Source organism: Phasianus colchicus, chromosome 16 (assembly GCF_987193195.1).
Source record: "Phasianus colchicus chromosome 16, bPhaCol1.hap1.1, whole genome shotgun sequence".
NCBI lineage: Eukaryota > Metazoa > Chordata > Aves > Galliformes > Phasianidae > Phasianus > Phasianus colchicus.
The window spans coordinates 1,834,584-1,851,366 of record NC_143451.1 but is presented as its reverse complement, the minus strand read 5'-3'; the positions used below and the strand labels follow the sequence as shown (position 1 = coordinate 1,851,366).

The 16,783-nt window shown below is 55.1% G+C and overlaps 1 protein-coding gene across 1 annotated transcript; it reads right to left on the bottom strand.

Moving 5' to 3' along the window:
* Window positions 1-11,947: 11,947 nt before the first annotated feature.
* On the bottom strand, window positions 11,948-16,053 carry LOC149915711 (uncharacterized). The gene is made up of 7 exons (XM_090151778.1): window positions 15,861-16,053; window positions 15,107-15,184; window positions 14,706-14,765; window positions 13,880-13,951; window positions 13,604-13,663; window positions 13,423-13,512; window positions 11,948-12,183 (listed from the first exon to the last, which is right to left on the bottom strand). Exons 1-7 carry the CDS (start codon window positions 15,970-15,972, stop codon window positions 11,948-11,950), a joined length of 708 nt encoding a protein of 235 aa, XP_090007904.1. The 5' UTR covers window positions 15,973-16,053.
* Window positions 16,054-16,783: the final 730 nt, after the last annotated feature.

Sequence of the window (16,783 nt, the reverse complement as noted above, 5' to 3'; positions counted from 1 at the left end):
GGTCACGCTCTTTTTGATGTGCCCCAGGATACCATTGGCCTTCTTGGCCCAAGGGCACGCTGCTGGCTCAGGGCCAGCCTGCTGTCCACCAGAACCCCCAGGTCCTTCTCTGCAGATATCCTGTTCTCTAAGCAGAACAAACCAAGTGACCTCACACGTATTGCCCTCTAGACTTCCACCATCTTTGATGCCCTCCTCTGGGCACTCCCTCCCCCAACTTTTCAGTCTTTGCTATATTGTGGCACCCAAAACTGCACACGGGAGTTGAGCTGAGGCCGCCCAGCACAGGGCAGAGCAAGATAATTTCTTCTCTTGATCAGCCAGCAGTGCCGTGCCTTTTGCCCAACAGGATGCAGTCGGCCTGTATTACCGCCTGCTTGACCAGGGCGTGCAGTTGACCCACGTTCAACCTGTCACCAACCAGAAGCCCCAGGTCCCTTTCCACAGAGCTCTTCCGCAGCCCCTCTTCCCCCAGTCCGTACATATAGCCGGCGTTGTCCTGCCCCAGCTGCAGAATCCTTCCCGGCTCCGGCCTTCCTGTGAGCACAGGGAAGGCACAGGAGGCGGCTGCTGCAGGTGCCGCAGGCCGCAACCCTGCGTCTGCTCAGCTGTGGGGAGCCGACCCCAAAGTGCGCTCTCTCAGGCAGTCTCTCAGCACTCCAGCTGCACTCACTGCCCTCACTGTCCAGCTGGACAGCACTGCTGTCGCCTGCTCTCCGGAAGGCATCAACAATTACCCTGTGCAGTTTCTCTGTACCGTTGCATTTGCTGCAGCCTCACGGTACAGCTTCATTGTACCGCCAGCCTCTGCTGCCATGTTGGTTCTCCTGGATGTGCTCAGTGCTGGAAGGCCCTTCCTTCCAAGTGCTGGAGGCCTCCTTCCCTGCCTCCCTGTGTGCCCTCATTCAGGGCATAGCTCTGAAGAGGAGCTCAAGGACGCCTCTTCACGTACCAAGCCTCCCCAGCATTCCCTGCTCTGCTGGGAGCTTGGGTGACCGTCCAGTTAGACAAGCAAGCTGAGGCTGGGCCCAAGGAGGCCCTCCCTGGCGTGCGGCTCTCCGACTGCTTCCCTTGCACCAAGTGCTGGCCCCAGCCCTATGCTAGAACCCAATGGCAATGGTCACAGCAGCAGCTTTGGAATAGGATGTTTTTATTGGTGTCAAAGATGGAATTTTCAATGAACCTGAGCCCTCAGCACCGGTAACAGGGGCACTGGATGGCTCAGGAGAATCCTAAGGGCTGTTGGTATCAACGGAATTCTGAGATGTTGTCCGTGGGAGAGCTGCTGGGACATGTGGGCTGAAGGGAGGGGTCCGTGCTGATTCTGCTGCACAGCTGGGCAAATTCTTCTTCAAAGGCCCAGGAGAATGGGGTGGAGGAGTTGTTTCCTTGGTCGAGTGCATCCTCCTTTCCAGCCTCCCCCAGCTCCGCTCCGCCTTTGCCTCCATTCCGATCGCTCTCCCAGTCGCTGTCAGGATGAGCTTGTCCTGCAGCTGCCCGTTCTCTCTTGCGTGCCCTGTGGGAATGAGTTTCAGAAAGCACTGCTCACTGATAGGAAGTGAGGGGATGCTTGAAAGGCCTTGCAACATAAATCCTGGCAGTGTACTGCCAGCAGCTGATTTGGCCATCAGGATCCTGTCACCACAAACACTTTGTAGCCAAATGCAGCGATACAGTGCCTTGGGGAAAAGTCAACTCACCGATATTTTTTCCATAGCATCCATAGCATAGGAATACAGGCCAGCGTCAGCACGGACAGCAGCACGGCTGGGACCACAGCAATCACTAGCATGTGGCGCTTTTTTAGCTCTTTGCCAACGGCAGCCTTCGTGATTTTCCCAGCATCCACCCCTGGAAGAACCCAGACAGTGCCGCAGGTTACTGTCATCTGCAATGCAGATGATCTCCCAGTGCGCTCCATGGAGCCGAGAGATTTCCTTTTTCATCAGCGGGTACCTCCGTCTCTGGTGTATAAGCACCAGAGGACAAGAAGGGTTGCTTCCACTTCCCGTTGGGTAGGGAGAGGCTGCACCGGCACTGCCCATCCATTCCTCTGGGCTGAGGGCCGGGGCTCTGCCCTGGGGGCTGGGCTTTGTCCGTGGGGAGCGCTGCAGAGCAGAAACCCTCACACTTTCCCCAGCACGCATGTCCTGAGCTCTCCCCCAGGACATCCCCCAGGCTGAAGGTCGGCCTCCAGCCAGCACAAGGCACAGCTGGAGCCAGCCCAGTGGAGAAACACTCCTGCAGGCTCCTTCCACGCAGGGCTCATCGCCCTCGGGCTCCTTTGTAGCATGTGCTCTGCAGTAACACGCTCAGGTTTGGCTGCTGGCCTGGTGTGCAAGGGCAGGCAGGAAGAGCCTGGTGGCACACAGTGATTCTGGTTGGTGACACCGGATGACCATGGGACTGAAATTACCTGGCAAACCAGCTGCTTCTTCTGCCTGAGGTTTTTGGTCAGAGACTGGCTGTGTGTCACTGCTGCCCTTCTGCAGCGGCTCCTTCTGCACAGTCTCCTGGTCAGTCGCTTTAGTCCCGCCACGCTCAGCCTTCCCTATTTTCATCACGGGTTTCCTTAGGACAGGGGATGACCACCAGGTGTAATGCCCTCTTCTAGATGTATCCTTTCCTCTTTTTGGACCTGAACAGAACGCATGAAGTTACATCTCCTGTGCCGAGGACACGGCAAGGCCCTCCCTGGGGGCACTTCTGCAGCCCAGGACCCATGAAAAGTTTCCCTACGCAACGGCATCACTGTGGAGCACAGTGCAGCATACCAGGGGATGGTGCAAGGGAAGGGCAGACACGCGCAGGACTCCGCTCTCACACCTGCCGAGAGACCTGGCCGACATTTGGCCTGTGGGCTGGCAGCTCTCAAAGGAACTAAAAAGCCATGGCATACCCGTGTGATCTGCCAGAGTTTCGGTCCTGGGACTCAGAGGGGAAGCTGGATGACCTTCACTTCCAGTCACACCTGCAAGCAAGCACAGGACAGAGCGACTCTACTTAGACGTTCTGCCCATCAGAATGACAGAGCATGCAGCTAAAACAGGAGATGCCTTCATGACGCTGTTCTCTCCCTTCCACACAGGAGCAGCCTGGAAACAGATCCTGGGTGCCCACGTGGGGAACCACAATTGTACAAATCTAACACTGTGTGGAGCTACCCAGAGGAACTGGGTCCCCCTGGAGCTCAGGCCAGCTCTAAACTCAACTGCACCATGGCTGCCAGCTCTGCAGAAGGCACTGGGAGCAGCTGAGGGCTGAAGTGGCCGGCAAAGACAGCTTTGCAAGGCACGGCACTTCACGTACATCACTCAGCCTGACCCACAACCTCCCTTCCCTTCTGCAAAGCCGCTATGAAGTCACAATTCATTTGGAAAGAAAACTAAAACCAGAATGCTCCTCCCTTTCGGCGACCTATCCATGAGAAGGAACAGAAGGATCCCTCAATGCCAGTGCCCCATCTGTGTGGGCCAGTGAATCCCCCCGGGCCTCGGTTCACAGGAGGGATCCCACTCTAGGCTTCTGTTATGCCTTGTGCCTCATGGGACAAGTCCCTGGGAACTGGGTGCAGTGGGAGTTGTACAACATGCAGCCACAGCCACAGAGCTCTGTGAGTGACCTTTAACTGCGTGACCAGTTGCTTGCGTGTTCTCTGTTTCTTTCCGAGAGATGGGCAGCGCGAGACTGCTGCCTTCCTCATCTGCACAGGCTCTCCATCTGCCTCTTTCGAAAGAAGGCAGGAGCATGGCATTGTAAGTAACTGCTCCTCATCAGGAAGATGGTATCTTCAGGAGGCACTACTTCTGAAGATACAGCAAGAAAATTTTGAAACAAAGTCTGGGCTTTTTGCGGTGCGCCTCGTCACCAGTCTGAAAGTGTCATTCATTGAAAAAAAAAAAAAAATGCTACACGCTTTCCAGTTCTGTTGCATGGACAGCAAAACCTGGCCTGCTGGGAGACTGGCACGTTGCAGGTGAGTTTGTTGTTCACAGTGCACGCTGTGTGCTTTTGACAAGCTGCAAGATGATGCTAAATGCCTTCTTTCAGAGGGAATGGGAAAAAACTGCAGCCGGTTCAGACGCAGGAGCAGCACCACAGCAAGGCTCTGATCCATCCCTTCCTGCTGTGCATGCTACAGTTTGCCCACGAATATACATAGAACCTCAGCTTCCCAAGTCTTTTGGTGAACAGATGGAAATATACGCACCAGGGACTGCCTTCTCCAAATCCTCCTTCATTTCCTTCAGGACAGGGGAATATTTTCCTGTCTTCAGTTCCTCATTCCATCTCTCAGGACCTTCACGGAAAGTTTCAAGATAAATTTCAGGCAAACCGATTTCTGATGTGAGTGCTCTTTCTGGTGAAGTCAATGAAGGCAGACTACCCACCTCTGGGATGCCAGCGGGACGCCAGTCGAGGATCTGGCAGTGCCCTCTGTGGAGGCACGTCTGCAACCAAAGAACCACAAGAACTTTCCATCATACACTGCAATCTACATATTACAACTGCATAACGGCATCACTGAGGGGCAGGTGGTATCGGGGAATCACGCAATGGCAGGGCACGCAAAGGCACGTCTGGATTCTCATGCCTTCAGACGTGCCTGGCTGACATTAGAGCTTTGAGCTGGCAGCTCTCAAAGGAAGTAAAAAGCCATGACATACCCATGCGATCCGCCAGACCGTCTGCCCTGGAACCCAGCTGGGAAGCTGGATCCCATTCTCCACCGTTCACATCTGTAAAGACACACAGGACACAGCAGTTGTTGTCAAACCTGTCCACATACTTCTTCAGATGGGAGTGACAGGGGACTACTTTACAACCCTCTTCTCTCTCTTCAAGGCAGGAGCACCTTGAAAACAATTGCTGGGTGCCTGCAGTGGCGCCGTGCTATTAAAACATAACCATGTGTGGAACTGCCCAGGGAAAGGGAATGGGGATGGGAAGGGGAAGACCTATTTCCTTCCAGTGACTGAACTGTGGGATTGCCCTGAGTCTCTTCGAACAGCTTGAGCCGAGGCTTCGACAAGCCACTGCCTACGGACACAGCTGTCATCAAGGGCAGATGAGAAACGTTCCCATTGCACGTGGCCACCTCTCTCTTCCTTAGTAACCTACAGTGACTACAAGGGGCACTACAAGGTAGTGACACGCGAGCCAGATGCAGGACAAAAGGTCCCAAGTTGCAGAGGGGCCAGGTGACCTGCTGGCTGGCATTCAGCAGCTTTCAAAATGCTTTCTCCAGGCCATGGGCAAGAGCCCTCAGAGGCCTCACGGAACAATATTCAGCCCCCCTTGAGGCTTTCTTACGGGGAGACCTCTGAGTCAGAGAGACAAAGGCAGCACCGGGAGCACGCAGCACCCAAGAATCAGTGGACACCATGCATTTCAACCAGCATTTTCACGCTGGCCAGTGAAGAGCTGAAAGCTTGCTGAGCTATCTCTACCAAGTATGAACAAATATCAAGGAAATGAAGACAGGGGACTTACCTCTGGACTCCACCCCAGGCTCAGGGAGCAGATTCCACTCTGCCAGTTGACCTTGAGAGCCTGCAGGGACAAGTGAGATCAGACACAAGTGAGCAGAGCAGAGCTTCCTCTGCATGTCGGGCCCTTCTTTTTCCTCAGTGAGCTGCAGGGTGGGGTGGCGGGGCAGGGAACGACATGGCCCAGATAAGAAGGTCTGGCTTCTCTCAGCTGAAGAGAGGCAGGGGTAACCTTCCCACTGAAATGTGGCAGCTCTCCCAGTAAGAAAATACTCATGACTGATCTGTGCAAGACCTCCAAGCTACAAGCAGGTTAGGAAGACCTTGAGAGGACCTGAAATAAAATTGTATGCTAGTGGGGCACAGATTTTTCTGCCTTCACGAAAACAGGCACTCAGAACCTACCTCTGGGTTGATCCCAAGGCACAAAACCTGGATTCAGGCCACCAGCAGAATTGGTCGATTCACCACCAATGTCAGCATCTAGAATCAAGAAGAAGTGATTAGAGAAGTTCCCATTGCTGGGGATGTTGTGGTCTTCTTCTCCCTTAGAAACTGGAGCTGGGTCAGGTAGTGGGGCGGGAGAAAGACTCAGGTCACGATTTCACGGTTGCAGAGCGGCCGGGAGGACCTCTTGGCTGCCACCTGGCAGCTTGCCTAATGCGCTCTCCATGCCACGTGCAACAACCCTTACGGACCGCATGGAAGAAGCAGCAGCCCCTCGGGACTTGCTTACTGGGATGCCTCTGGTGTACACAAAGGAAGGTCACGCCGAAGCACCGGAGGAAAACACACCTGTGTCTTCCTCTGGGCTGTGGCTCGGGGCTCTGTGTTGGGAACTGGGATTCGTCTATGGGGAGCACCACGAGGCTGGAGCAGAAATGCTCAGGCTTTTCCCAGCACACATCTTCAGAGCCCTCCCCCAGGACATCACCCAGGATGAAGGCTGTGCTCCAGCCAGCAAGCGGCAGAGCCGTGGCCCGGCACGGCTGGAGCCAGCCCTGGGGAACAGCGCTGCCACGGGCTCTTGCTTGGCTCCTGCGGTGCTGCCCGTCACCCTTTGCCTAACGTCCACCATGGAAGGTAGCCCCAGGGAGGGGTGGTGTAGGGCCGTGGCGACGGCCCAACTTCAGTTTTGGCCCCGTCTCTGCCCACTCACCTGCTGCCTGTGCTCGAAGCGGAGCAGCACAAACCTCGCAGGAACGCAGGGCCATCAGTAGGAGGAGCACGACAAGGCGGGCAGGGGCCGTGGCCCCCCACACTCGTGCCATGCTGCCACCACCACCGCTGCAGCCACAGCAAGTGATGCAGGTGGGGCAGGCACGGAGCTATGCCTGTGTCATGGGACAGCATCACAGCTGGGCCTTGTGACATCACAGCTCTGCGCATTGTGACCTCACGGCCCCGTGAAGCCGGGTGGAACCTCGGGTGGAGGCTCCCCACCCCTCTCCTGATGCGCTGCACCAGGGCTGCTGGGGCCGGTGCTTACATCATAGAAACACGGAATCATGGAACGGCTGGGGTAGGAAGGGACGTCAAAGAGCTTTTACCTCCAACCCCGCTGCCGTGGGCAGGGATACCACCCGCTGAGTCAGCCTGCCCAGAGCTCCCTCTAGCCTGGCCTTGAACGCGTCCAGGGACAGGGCACCCACAACTTTGCTTGGCAAACTTTTATAGTGCCTCGACAACCCCGAGAGGGAATGCTTTCCAGCTCGGAGTGCCCATGACACCTCGGGCCACCGAGGACGAGATGTGATATTGAAACGTGGTCTGGATCCAGGACGCTATTGCACAGGTTACCCACGCATGTGAAACGTGCTGCAGTTCAGCAAGCCATGCGGATAAAGCCTCTCTAGTACAAAGGATGAATGCTGAAATACAAACACAGAGAGGTAGACCCTCTCACAAACCTGCCAAGTCTAGTGTCATGTGCTTCCATTTTTATCAACAGATCTGCAGTTTCACCTATTTTCTTTCAGTTTTCCAGTACCTTGCCTAAGGACATCCCCTTGCCTACACCAGGCGTTTTTCCCATTGTTAGTGTGCTTCCATACCTGAACTTAGTAGTGGCAATGTAAGACTCGCCGGTTTGCACCTCCCGTCCGCAAAGTCCCAGTGAGCTCACCCACTGCTGGCAGCTGGACGTCTGGTGGCAAGAGGGTCTGACGGCCATCACCTACGGGGTCCCACCTGGGTCTCTGGAAACTGCGGCAGCAGCTGCCCTCCTGCCACCTTGCGTTGGAGGAATCACGCTGCTGCCACCTCCAACATAGTCTGGTTCAAGCCCCGACTTCTGCTTTCCACAGATCAGATTGACTGTCCTTCATCCTCATTTATTTGCAGGTCTTGAGATTTACAGCTCAAGCTGAGCGTCTCCTCGGAGGAACCTTGTTACCTTCAATCCCGTAGTTTTTACGTGTTGCCATGACCCCGTCCGCACACATTTCCAACTCTAATTGTCCTTTCTGACCAATCTAATTTTCTGGGCCCGGCTTCTCTCCCTCCTTCGTTCATCCATTCATCCAGTTCTAGGTGGTGCTTCTTGGGCGGCATCTAGCAATGAGGGGAAAGCTACATTTCTGCACAGCCTAATGCCTCATTTACTTTAGTCAGTAGTGCTACATCTCTTCCTTCAGTATCTGCGCAGGATTGCCCTGTCCCAGGTGCAGAATCCCGTGGTTGCTTGCTGTTTATCTTGCTCCACAGCTTCTGCTCTGAGCAGTTTTTCTTGTATTCCCACAGTTCCTCTTGTTAAATTTCCTATGTTTGGTGATTGCCCTCTAGTTTGACCAGATCTCTGTGCAAGGCCTCTACTCTTGGGGCTGCGTGAGCCACGCAGGTTGTGACCGTTGCTGCTGCACGTGCTGTTCCCGGCAGCCTGAGGGAAGCCCTGACAATGTGTGATCTCCTGAAGGAAAATCCCGGAGCTGACAGCTCATGCCAGCTCCCAGAAGAGTGACCACCCTCTCTCTCAGTGAAGAACCTTTTCCTAATATCCATTCTGAATTTCCCCCATTGATGCTTCATGCAGTTCCCTCAGGTCCCATCGCTGGTCACCAGAGAGAAGCGGTCAGTGTCTTCTTCCCTATTTCCCTTTGTGAGGAAGCTGTAGACCACCCTGAGATTAGCTCTTGATATCACAGAATCACAGAATTGCAGGGCTTGGAAGGGACCTCAAGAGATCATTGAGTCCAACCCCCCTGCTAAAGCAGGTTCCCTACAGTAGGTCGCACAGGTAGGCATCCAGGCACATCTTGGATATCTCCATAGAAGGAGACTCCAGAACCTGTCTGGGCAACCTGTTCCAGTTCTCCGTCACCCTTACCGTAAAAAGTTCTTCCACACGCTTGTATGGAACTTCCTATGTTCAAGTTTTGGGCCTCCGCTCCTCGTCCTACTGCGACACACCACCGAGAAGAGCCTGGCCTCATCCACTTGCCTCCCAGCTCCCTTTAGGTATTAATCAACATGAATCAGACGTCCCCTCCCCAGTCTTCTTTTGCCCAGGCTGAACAGACCCAGCTTGGTCAGCCTTTCCTCATCAGGGATGTGCTCCAGGTCCTTCATCATCTTTGTGGCCCTCTGCCAGACTCCTTCTAGGAGATCCCTGCCTTTTTTGATCTGGGGAGCCCAGAACTGGACACGGTATTCTAGATGTGGCCTCAGCTGAGCAGAGCAGAGCAGAGCAGAGCAGAGGGAGCGGATCACCTCCCTTGGCCTGCTGGTCACGCTCTTTTTGATGTGCCCCAGGATACCATTGGCCTTCTTGGCCCAAGGGCACGCTGCTGGCTCAGGGCCAGCCTGCTGTCCACCAGAACCCCCAGGTCCTTCTCTGCAGATATCCTGTTCTCTAAGCAGAACAAACCAAGTGACCTCACACGTATTTCCCTCTAGACTTCCACCATCTTTGATGCCCTCCTCTGGGCACTCCCTCCCCCAACTTTTCAGTCTTTGCTATATTGTGGCACCCAAAACTGCACACGGGAGTTGAGCTGAGGCCGCCCAGCACAGGGCAGAGCAAGATAATTTCTTCTCTTGATCAGCCAGCAGTGCCGTGCCTTTTGCCCAACAGGATGCAGTCGGCCTGTATTACCGCCTGCTTGACCAGGGCGTGCAGTTGACCCACGTTCAACCTGTCACCAACCAGAAGCCCCAGGTCCCTTTCCACAGAGCTCTTCCGCAGCCCCTCTTCCCCCAGTCCGTACATATAGCCGGCGTTGTCCTGCCCCAGCTGCAGAATCCTTCCCGGCTCCGGCCTTCCTGTGAGCACGGGGAAGGCACAGGAGGCGGCTGCTGCAGGTGCCGCAGGCCGCAACCCTGCGTCTGCTCAGCTGTGGGGAGCCGACCCCAAAGTGCGCTCTCTCAGGCATTCTCTCAGCACTCCAGCTGCACTCACTGCCCTCACTGTCCAGCTGGACAGCACTGCTGTCGCCTGCTCTCCGGAAGGCATCAACAATTACCCTGTGCAGTTTCTCTGTACCGTTGCATTTGCTGCAGCCTCACGGTACAGCTTCATTGTACCGCCAGCCTCTGCTGCCATGTTGGTTCTCCTGGATGTGCTCAGTGCTGGAAGGCCCTTCCTTCCAAGTGCTGGAGGCCTCCTTCCCTGCCTCCCTGTGTGCCCTCATTCAGGGCATAGCTCTGAAGAGGAGCTCAAGGATGCCTCTTCACGTACCAAGCCTCCCCAGCATTCCCTGCTCTGCTGGGAGCTTGGGTGACCGTCCAGTTAGACAAGCAAGCTGAGGCTGGGCCCAAGGAGGCCCTCCCTGGCGTGCGGCTCTCCGACTGCTTCCCTTGCACCAAGTGCTGGCCCCAGCCCTATGCTAGAACCCAATGGCAATGGTCACAGCAGCAGCTTTGGAATAGGATGTTTTTATTGGTGTCAAAGATGGAATTTTCAATGAACCTGAGCCCTCAGCACCGGTAACAGGGGCACTGGATGGCTCAGGAGAATCCTAAGGGCTGTTGGTATCAACGGAATTCTGAGATGTTGTCCGTGGGAGAGCTGCTGGGACATGTGGGCTGAAGGGAGGGGTCCGTGCTGATTCTGCTGCACAGCTGGGCAAATTCTTCTTCAAAGGCCCAGGAGAATGGGGTGGAGGAGTTGTTTCCTTGGTCGAGTGCATCCTCCTTTCCAGCCTCCCCCAGCTCCGCTCCGCCTTTGCCTCCATTCCGATCGCTCTCCCAGTCGCTGTCAGGATGAGCTTGTCCTGCAGCTGCCCGTTCTCTCTTGCGTGCCCTGTGGGAATGAGTTTCAGAAAGCACTGCTCACTGATAGGAAGCGAGGGGATGCTTGAAAGGCCTTGCAACATAAATCCTGGCAGTGTACTGCCAGCAGCTGATTTGGCCATCAGGATCCTGTCACCACAAACACTTTGTAGCCAAATGCAGCGATACAGTGCCTTGGGGAAAAGTCAACTCACCGATATTTTTTCCATAGCATCCATAGCATAGGAATACAGGCCAGCGTCAGCACGGACAGCAGCACGGCTGGGACCACAGCAATCACTAGCATGTGGCGCTTTTTTAGCTCTTTGCCAACGGCAGCCTTCGTGATTTTCCCAGCATCCACCCCTGGAAGAACCCAGACAGTGCCGCAGGTTACTGTCATCTGCAATGCAGATGATCTCCCAGTGCGCTCCATGGAGCCGAGAGATTTCCTTTTTCATCAGCGGGTACCTCCGTCTCTGGTGTATAAGCACCAGAGGACAAGAAGGGTTGCTTCCACTTCCCGTTGGGTAGGGAGAGGCTGCACCGGCACTGCCCATCCATTCCTCTGGGCTGAGGGCCGGGGCTCTGCCCTGGGGGCTGGGCTTTGTCCGTGGGGAGCGCTGCAGAGCAGAAACCCTCACACTTTCCCCAGCACGCATGTCCTGAGCTCTCCCCCAGGACATCCCCCAGGCTGAAGGTCGGCCTCCAGCCAGCACAAGGCACAGCTGGAGCCAGCCCAGTGGAGAAACACTCCTGCAGGCTCCTTCCACGCAGGGCTCATCGCCCTCGGGCTCCTTTGTAGCATGTGCTCTGCAGTAACACGCTCAGGTTTGGCTGCTGGCCTGGTGTGCAAGGGCAGGCAGGAAGAGCCTGGTGGCACACAGTGATTCTGGTTGGTGACACCGGATGACCATGGGACTGAAATTACCTGGCAAACCAGCTGCTTCTTCTGCCTGAGGTTTTTGGTCAGAGACTGGCTGTGTGTCACTGCTGCCCTTCTGCAGCGGCTCCTTCTGCACAGTCTCCTGGTCAGTCGCTTTAGTCCCGCCACGCTCAGCCTTCCCTATTTTCATCACGGGTTTCCTTAGGACAGGGGATGACCACCAGGTGTAATGCCCTCTTCTAGATGTATCCTTTCCTCTTTTTGGACCTGAACAGAACGCATGAAGTTACATCTCCTGTGCCGAGGACACGGCAAGGCCCTCCCTGGGGGCACTTCTGCAGCCCAGGACCCATGAAAAGTTTCCCTACGCAACGGCATCACTGTGGAGCACAGTGCAGCATACCAGGGGATGGTGCAAGGGAAGGGCAGACACGCGCAGGACTCCGCTCTCACACCTGCCGAGAGACCTGGCCGACATTTGGCCTGTGGGCTGGCAGCTCTCAAAGGAACTAAAAAGCCATGGCATACCCGTGTGATCTGCCAGAGTTTCGGTCCTGGGACTCAGAGGGGAAGCTGGATGACCTTCACTTCCAGTCACACCTGCAAGCAAGCACAGGACAGAGCGACTCTACTTAGACGTTCTGCCCATCAGAATGACAGAGCATGCAGCTAAAACAGGAGATGCCTTCATGACGCTGTTCTCTCCCTTCCACACAGGAGCAGCCTGGAAACAGATCCTGGGTGCCCACGTGGGGAACCACAATTGTACAAATCTAACACTGTGTGGAGCTACCCAGAGGAACTGGGTCCCCCTGGAGCTCACGCCAGCTCTAAACTCAACTGCACCATGGCTGCCAGCTCTGCAGAAGGCACTGGGAGCAGCTGAGGGCTGAAGTGGCCGGCAAAGACAGCTTTGCAAGGCACGGCACTTCACGTACATCACTCAGCCTGACCCACAACCTCCCTTCCCTTCTGCAAAGCCGCTATGAAGTCACAATTCATTTGGAAAGAAAACTAAAACCAGAATGCTCCTCCCTTTCGGCGACCTATCCATGAGAAGGAACAGAAGGATCCCTCAATGCCAGTGCCCCATCTGTGTGGGCCAGTGAATCCCCCCGGGCCTCGGTTCACAGGAGGGATCCCACTCTAGGCTTCTGTTATGCCTTGTGCCTCATGGGACAAGTCCCTGGGAACTGGGTGCAGTGGGAGTTGTACAACATGCAGCCACAGCCACAGAGCTCTGTGAGTGACCTTTAACTGCGTGACCAGTTGCTTGCGTGTTCTCTGTTTCTTTCCGAGAGATGGGCAGCGCGAGACTGCTGCCTTCCTCATCTGCACAGGCTCTCCATCTGCCTCTTTCGAAAGAAGGCAGGAGCATGGCATTGTAAGTAACTGCTCCTCATCAGGAAGATGGTATCTTCAGGAGGCACTACTTCTGAAGATACAGCAAGAAAATTTTGAAACAAAGTCTGGGCTTTTTGCGGTGCGCCTCGTCACCAGTCTGAAAGTGTCATTCATTGAAAAAAAAAAAAAAATGCTACACGCTTTCCAGTTCTGTTGCATGGACAGCAAAACCTGGCCTGCTGGGAGACTGGCACGTTGCAGGTGAGTTTGTTGTTCACAGTGCACGCTGTGCGCTTTTGACAAGCTGCAAGATGATGCTAAATGCCTTCTTTCAGAGGGAATGGGAAAAAACTGCAGCCGGTTCAGACGCAGGAGCAGCACCACAGCAAGGCTCTGATCCATCCCTTCCTGCTGTGCATGCTACAGTTTGCCCACGAATATACATAGAACCTCAGCTTCCCAAGTCTTTTGGTGAACAGATGGAAATATACGCACCAGGGACTGCCTTCTCCAAATCCTCCTTCATTTCCTTCAGGACAGGGGAATATTTTCCTGTCTTCAGTTCCTCATTCCATCTCTCAGGACCTTCACGGAAAGTTTCAAGATAAATTTCAGGCAAACCGATTTCTGATGTGAGTGCTCTTTCTGGTGAAGTCAATGAAGGCAGACTACCCACCTCTGGGATGCCAGCGGGACGCCAGTCGAGGATCTGGCAGTGCCCTCTGTGGAGGCACGTCTGCAACCAAAGAACCACAAGAACTTTCCATCATACACTGCAATCTACATATTACAACTGCATAACGGCATCACTGAGGGGCAGGTGGTATCGGGGAATCACGCAATGGCAGGGCACGCAAAGGCACGTCTGGATTCTCATGCCTTCAGACGTGCCTGGCTGACATTAGAGCTTTGAGCTGGCAGCTCTCAAAGGAAGTAAAAAGCCATGACATACCCATGCGATCCGCCAGACCGTCTGCCCTGGAACCCAGCTGGGAAGCTGGATCCCATTCTCCACCGTTCACATCTGTAAAGACACACAGGACACAGCAGTTGTTGTCAAACCTGTCCACATACTTCTTCAGATGGGAGTGACAGGGGACTACTTTACAACCCTCTTCTCTCTCTTCAAGGCAGGAGCACCTTGAAAACAATTGCTGGGTGCCTGCAGTGGCGCCGTGCTATTAAAACATAACCATGTGTGGAACTGCCCAGGGAAAGGGAATGGGGATGGGAAGGGGAAGACCTATTTCCTTCCAGTGACTGAACTGTGGGATTGCCCTGAGTCTCTTCGAACAGCTTGAGCCGAGGCTTCGACAAGCCACTGCCTACGGACACAGCTGTCATCAAGGGCAGATGAGAAACGTTCCCATTGCACGTGGCCACCTCTCTCTTCCTTAGTAACCTACAGTGACTACAAGGGGCACTACAAGGTAGTGACACGCGAGCCAGATGCAGGACAAAAGGTCCCAGGTTGCAGAGGGGCCAGGTGACCTGCTGGCTGGCATTCAGCAGCTTTCAAAATGCTTTCTCCAGGCCATGGGCAAGAGCCCTCAGAGGCCTCACGGAACAATATTCAGCCCCCCTTGAGGCTTTCTTACGGGGAGACCTCTGAGTCAGAGAGACAAAGGCAGCACCGGGAGCACGCAGCACCCAAGAATCAGTGGACACCATGCATTTCAACCAGCATTTTCACGCTGGCCAGTGAAGAGCTGAAAGCTTGCTGAGCTATCTCCACCAAGTATGAACAAATATCAAGGAAATGAAGACAGGGGACTTACCTCTGGACTCCACCCCAGGCTCAGGGAGCAGATTCCACTCTGCCAGTTGACCTTGAGGGCCTGCAGGGACAAGTGAGATCAGACACAAGTGAGCAGAGCAGAGCTTCCTCTGCATGTCGGGCCCTTCTTTTTCCTCAGTGAGCTGCAGGGTGGGGTGGCGGGTCAGGGAACGACATGGCCCAGATAAGAAGGTCTGGCTTCTCTCAGCTGAAGAGAGGCAGGGGTAACCTTCCCACTGAAATGTGGCAGCTCTCCCAGTAAGAAAATACTCATGACTGATCTGTGCAAGACCTCCAAGCTACAAGCAGGTTAGGAAGACCTTGAGAGGACCTGAAATAAAATTGTATGCTAGTGGGGCACAGATTTTTCTGCCTTCACGAAAACAGGCACTCAGAACCTACCTCTGGGTTGATCCCAAGGCACAAAACCTGGATTCAGGCCACCAGCAGAATTGGTCGATTCACCACCAATGTCAGCATCTAGAATCAAGAAGAAGTGATTAGAGAAGTTCCCATTGCTGGGGATGTTGTGGTCTTCTTCTCCCTTAGAAACTGGAGCTGGGTCAGGTAGTGGGGCGGGAGAAAGACTCAGGTCACGATTTCACGGTTGCAGAGCGGCCGGGAGGACCTCTTGGCTGCCACCTGGCAGCTTGCCTAATGCGCTCTCCATGCCACGTGCAACAACCCTTACGGACCGCATGGAAGAAGCAGCAGCCCCTCGGGACTTGCTTACTGGGATGCCTCTGGTGTACACAAAGGAAGGTCACGCCGAAGCACCGGAGGAAAACACACCTGTGTCTTCCTCTGGGCTGTGGCTCGGGGCTCTGTGTTGGGAACTGGGATTCGTCTATGGGGAGCACCACGAGGCTGGAGCAGAAATGCTCAGGCTTTTCCCAGCACACATCTTCAGAGCCCTCCCCCAGGACATCACCCAGGATGAAGGCTGTGCTCCAGCCAGCAAGCGGCAGAGCCGTGGCCCGGCACGGCTGGAGCCAGCCCTGGGGAACAGCGCTGCCACGGGCTCTTGCTTGGCTCCTGCGGTGCTGCCCGTCACCCTTTGCCTAACGTCCACCATGGAAGGTAGCCCCAGGGAGGGGTGGTGTAGGGCCGTGGCGACGGCCCAACTTCAGTTTTGGCCCCGTCTCTGCCCACTCACCTGCTGCCTGTGCTCGAAGCGGAGCAGCACAAACCTCGCAGGAACGCAGGGCCATCAGTAGGAGGAGCACGACAAGGCGGGCAGGGGCCGTGGCCCCCCACACTCGTGCCATGCTGCCACCACCACCGCTGCAGCCACAGCAAGTGATGCAGGTGGGGCAGGCACGGAGCTATGCCTGTGTCATGGGACAGCATCACAGCTGGGCCTTGTGACATCACAGCTCTGCGCATTGTGACCTCACGGCCCCGTGAAGCCGGGTGGAACCTCGGGTGGAGGCTCCCCACCCCTCTCCTGATGCGCTGCACCAGGGCTGCTGGGGCCGGTGCTTACATCATAGAAACACGGAATCATGGAACGGCTGGGGTAGGAAGGGACGTCAAAGAGCTTTTACCTCCAACCCCGCTGCCGTGGGCAGGGATACCACCCGCTGAGTCAGCCTGCCCAGAGCTCCCTCTAGCCTGGCCTTGAACGCGTCCAGGGACAGGGCACCCACAACTTTGCTTGGCAAACTTTTATAGTGCCTCGACAACCCCGAGAGGGAATGCTTTCCAGCTCGGAGTGCCCATGACACCTCGGGCCACCGAGGACGAGATGTGATATTGAAACGTGGTCTGGATCCAGGACGCTATTGCACAGGTTACCCACGCATGTGAAACGTGCTGCAGTTCAGCAAGCCATGCGGATAAAGCCTCTCTAGTACAAAGGATGAATGCTGAAATACAAACACAGAGAGGTAGACCCTCTCACAAACCTGCCAAGTCTAGTGTCATGTGCTTCCATTTTTATCAACAGATCTGCAGTTTCACCTATTTTCTTTCAGTTTTCCAGTACCTTGCCTAAGGACATCCCCTTGCCTACACCAGGCGTTTTTCCCATTGTTAGTGTGCTTCCATACCTGAACTTAGTAGTGGCAATGTAAGACT

Coding starts and splice junctions, on each gene's coding strand:
- LOC149915711 (XM_090151778.1), bottom strand. CDS start 15,972: ATGGCACGAGTGTGGGGGGCCACGGCCCCTGCCCGCCTTGTCGTGCTC. Junction 13,664..13,879: donor CGGTCTGGCGGATCGCATGG/GTATGTCATGGC, acceptor CTTTGGTTGCAG/ACGTGCCTCCACAGAGGGCA. Junction 12,184..13,422: donor TTTGGAGAAGGCAGTCCCTG/GTGCGTATATTT, acceptor GCTTGCTTGCAG/GTGTGACTGGAAGTGAAGGT.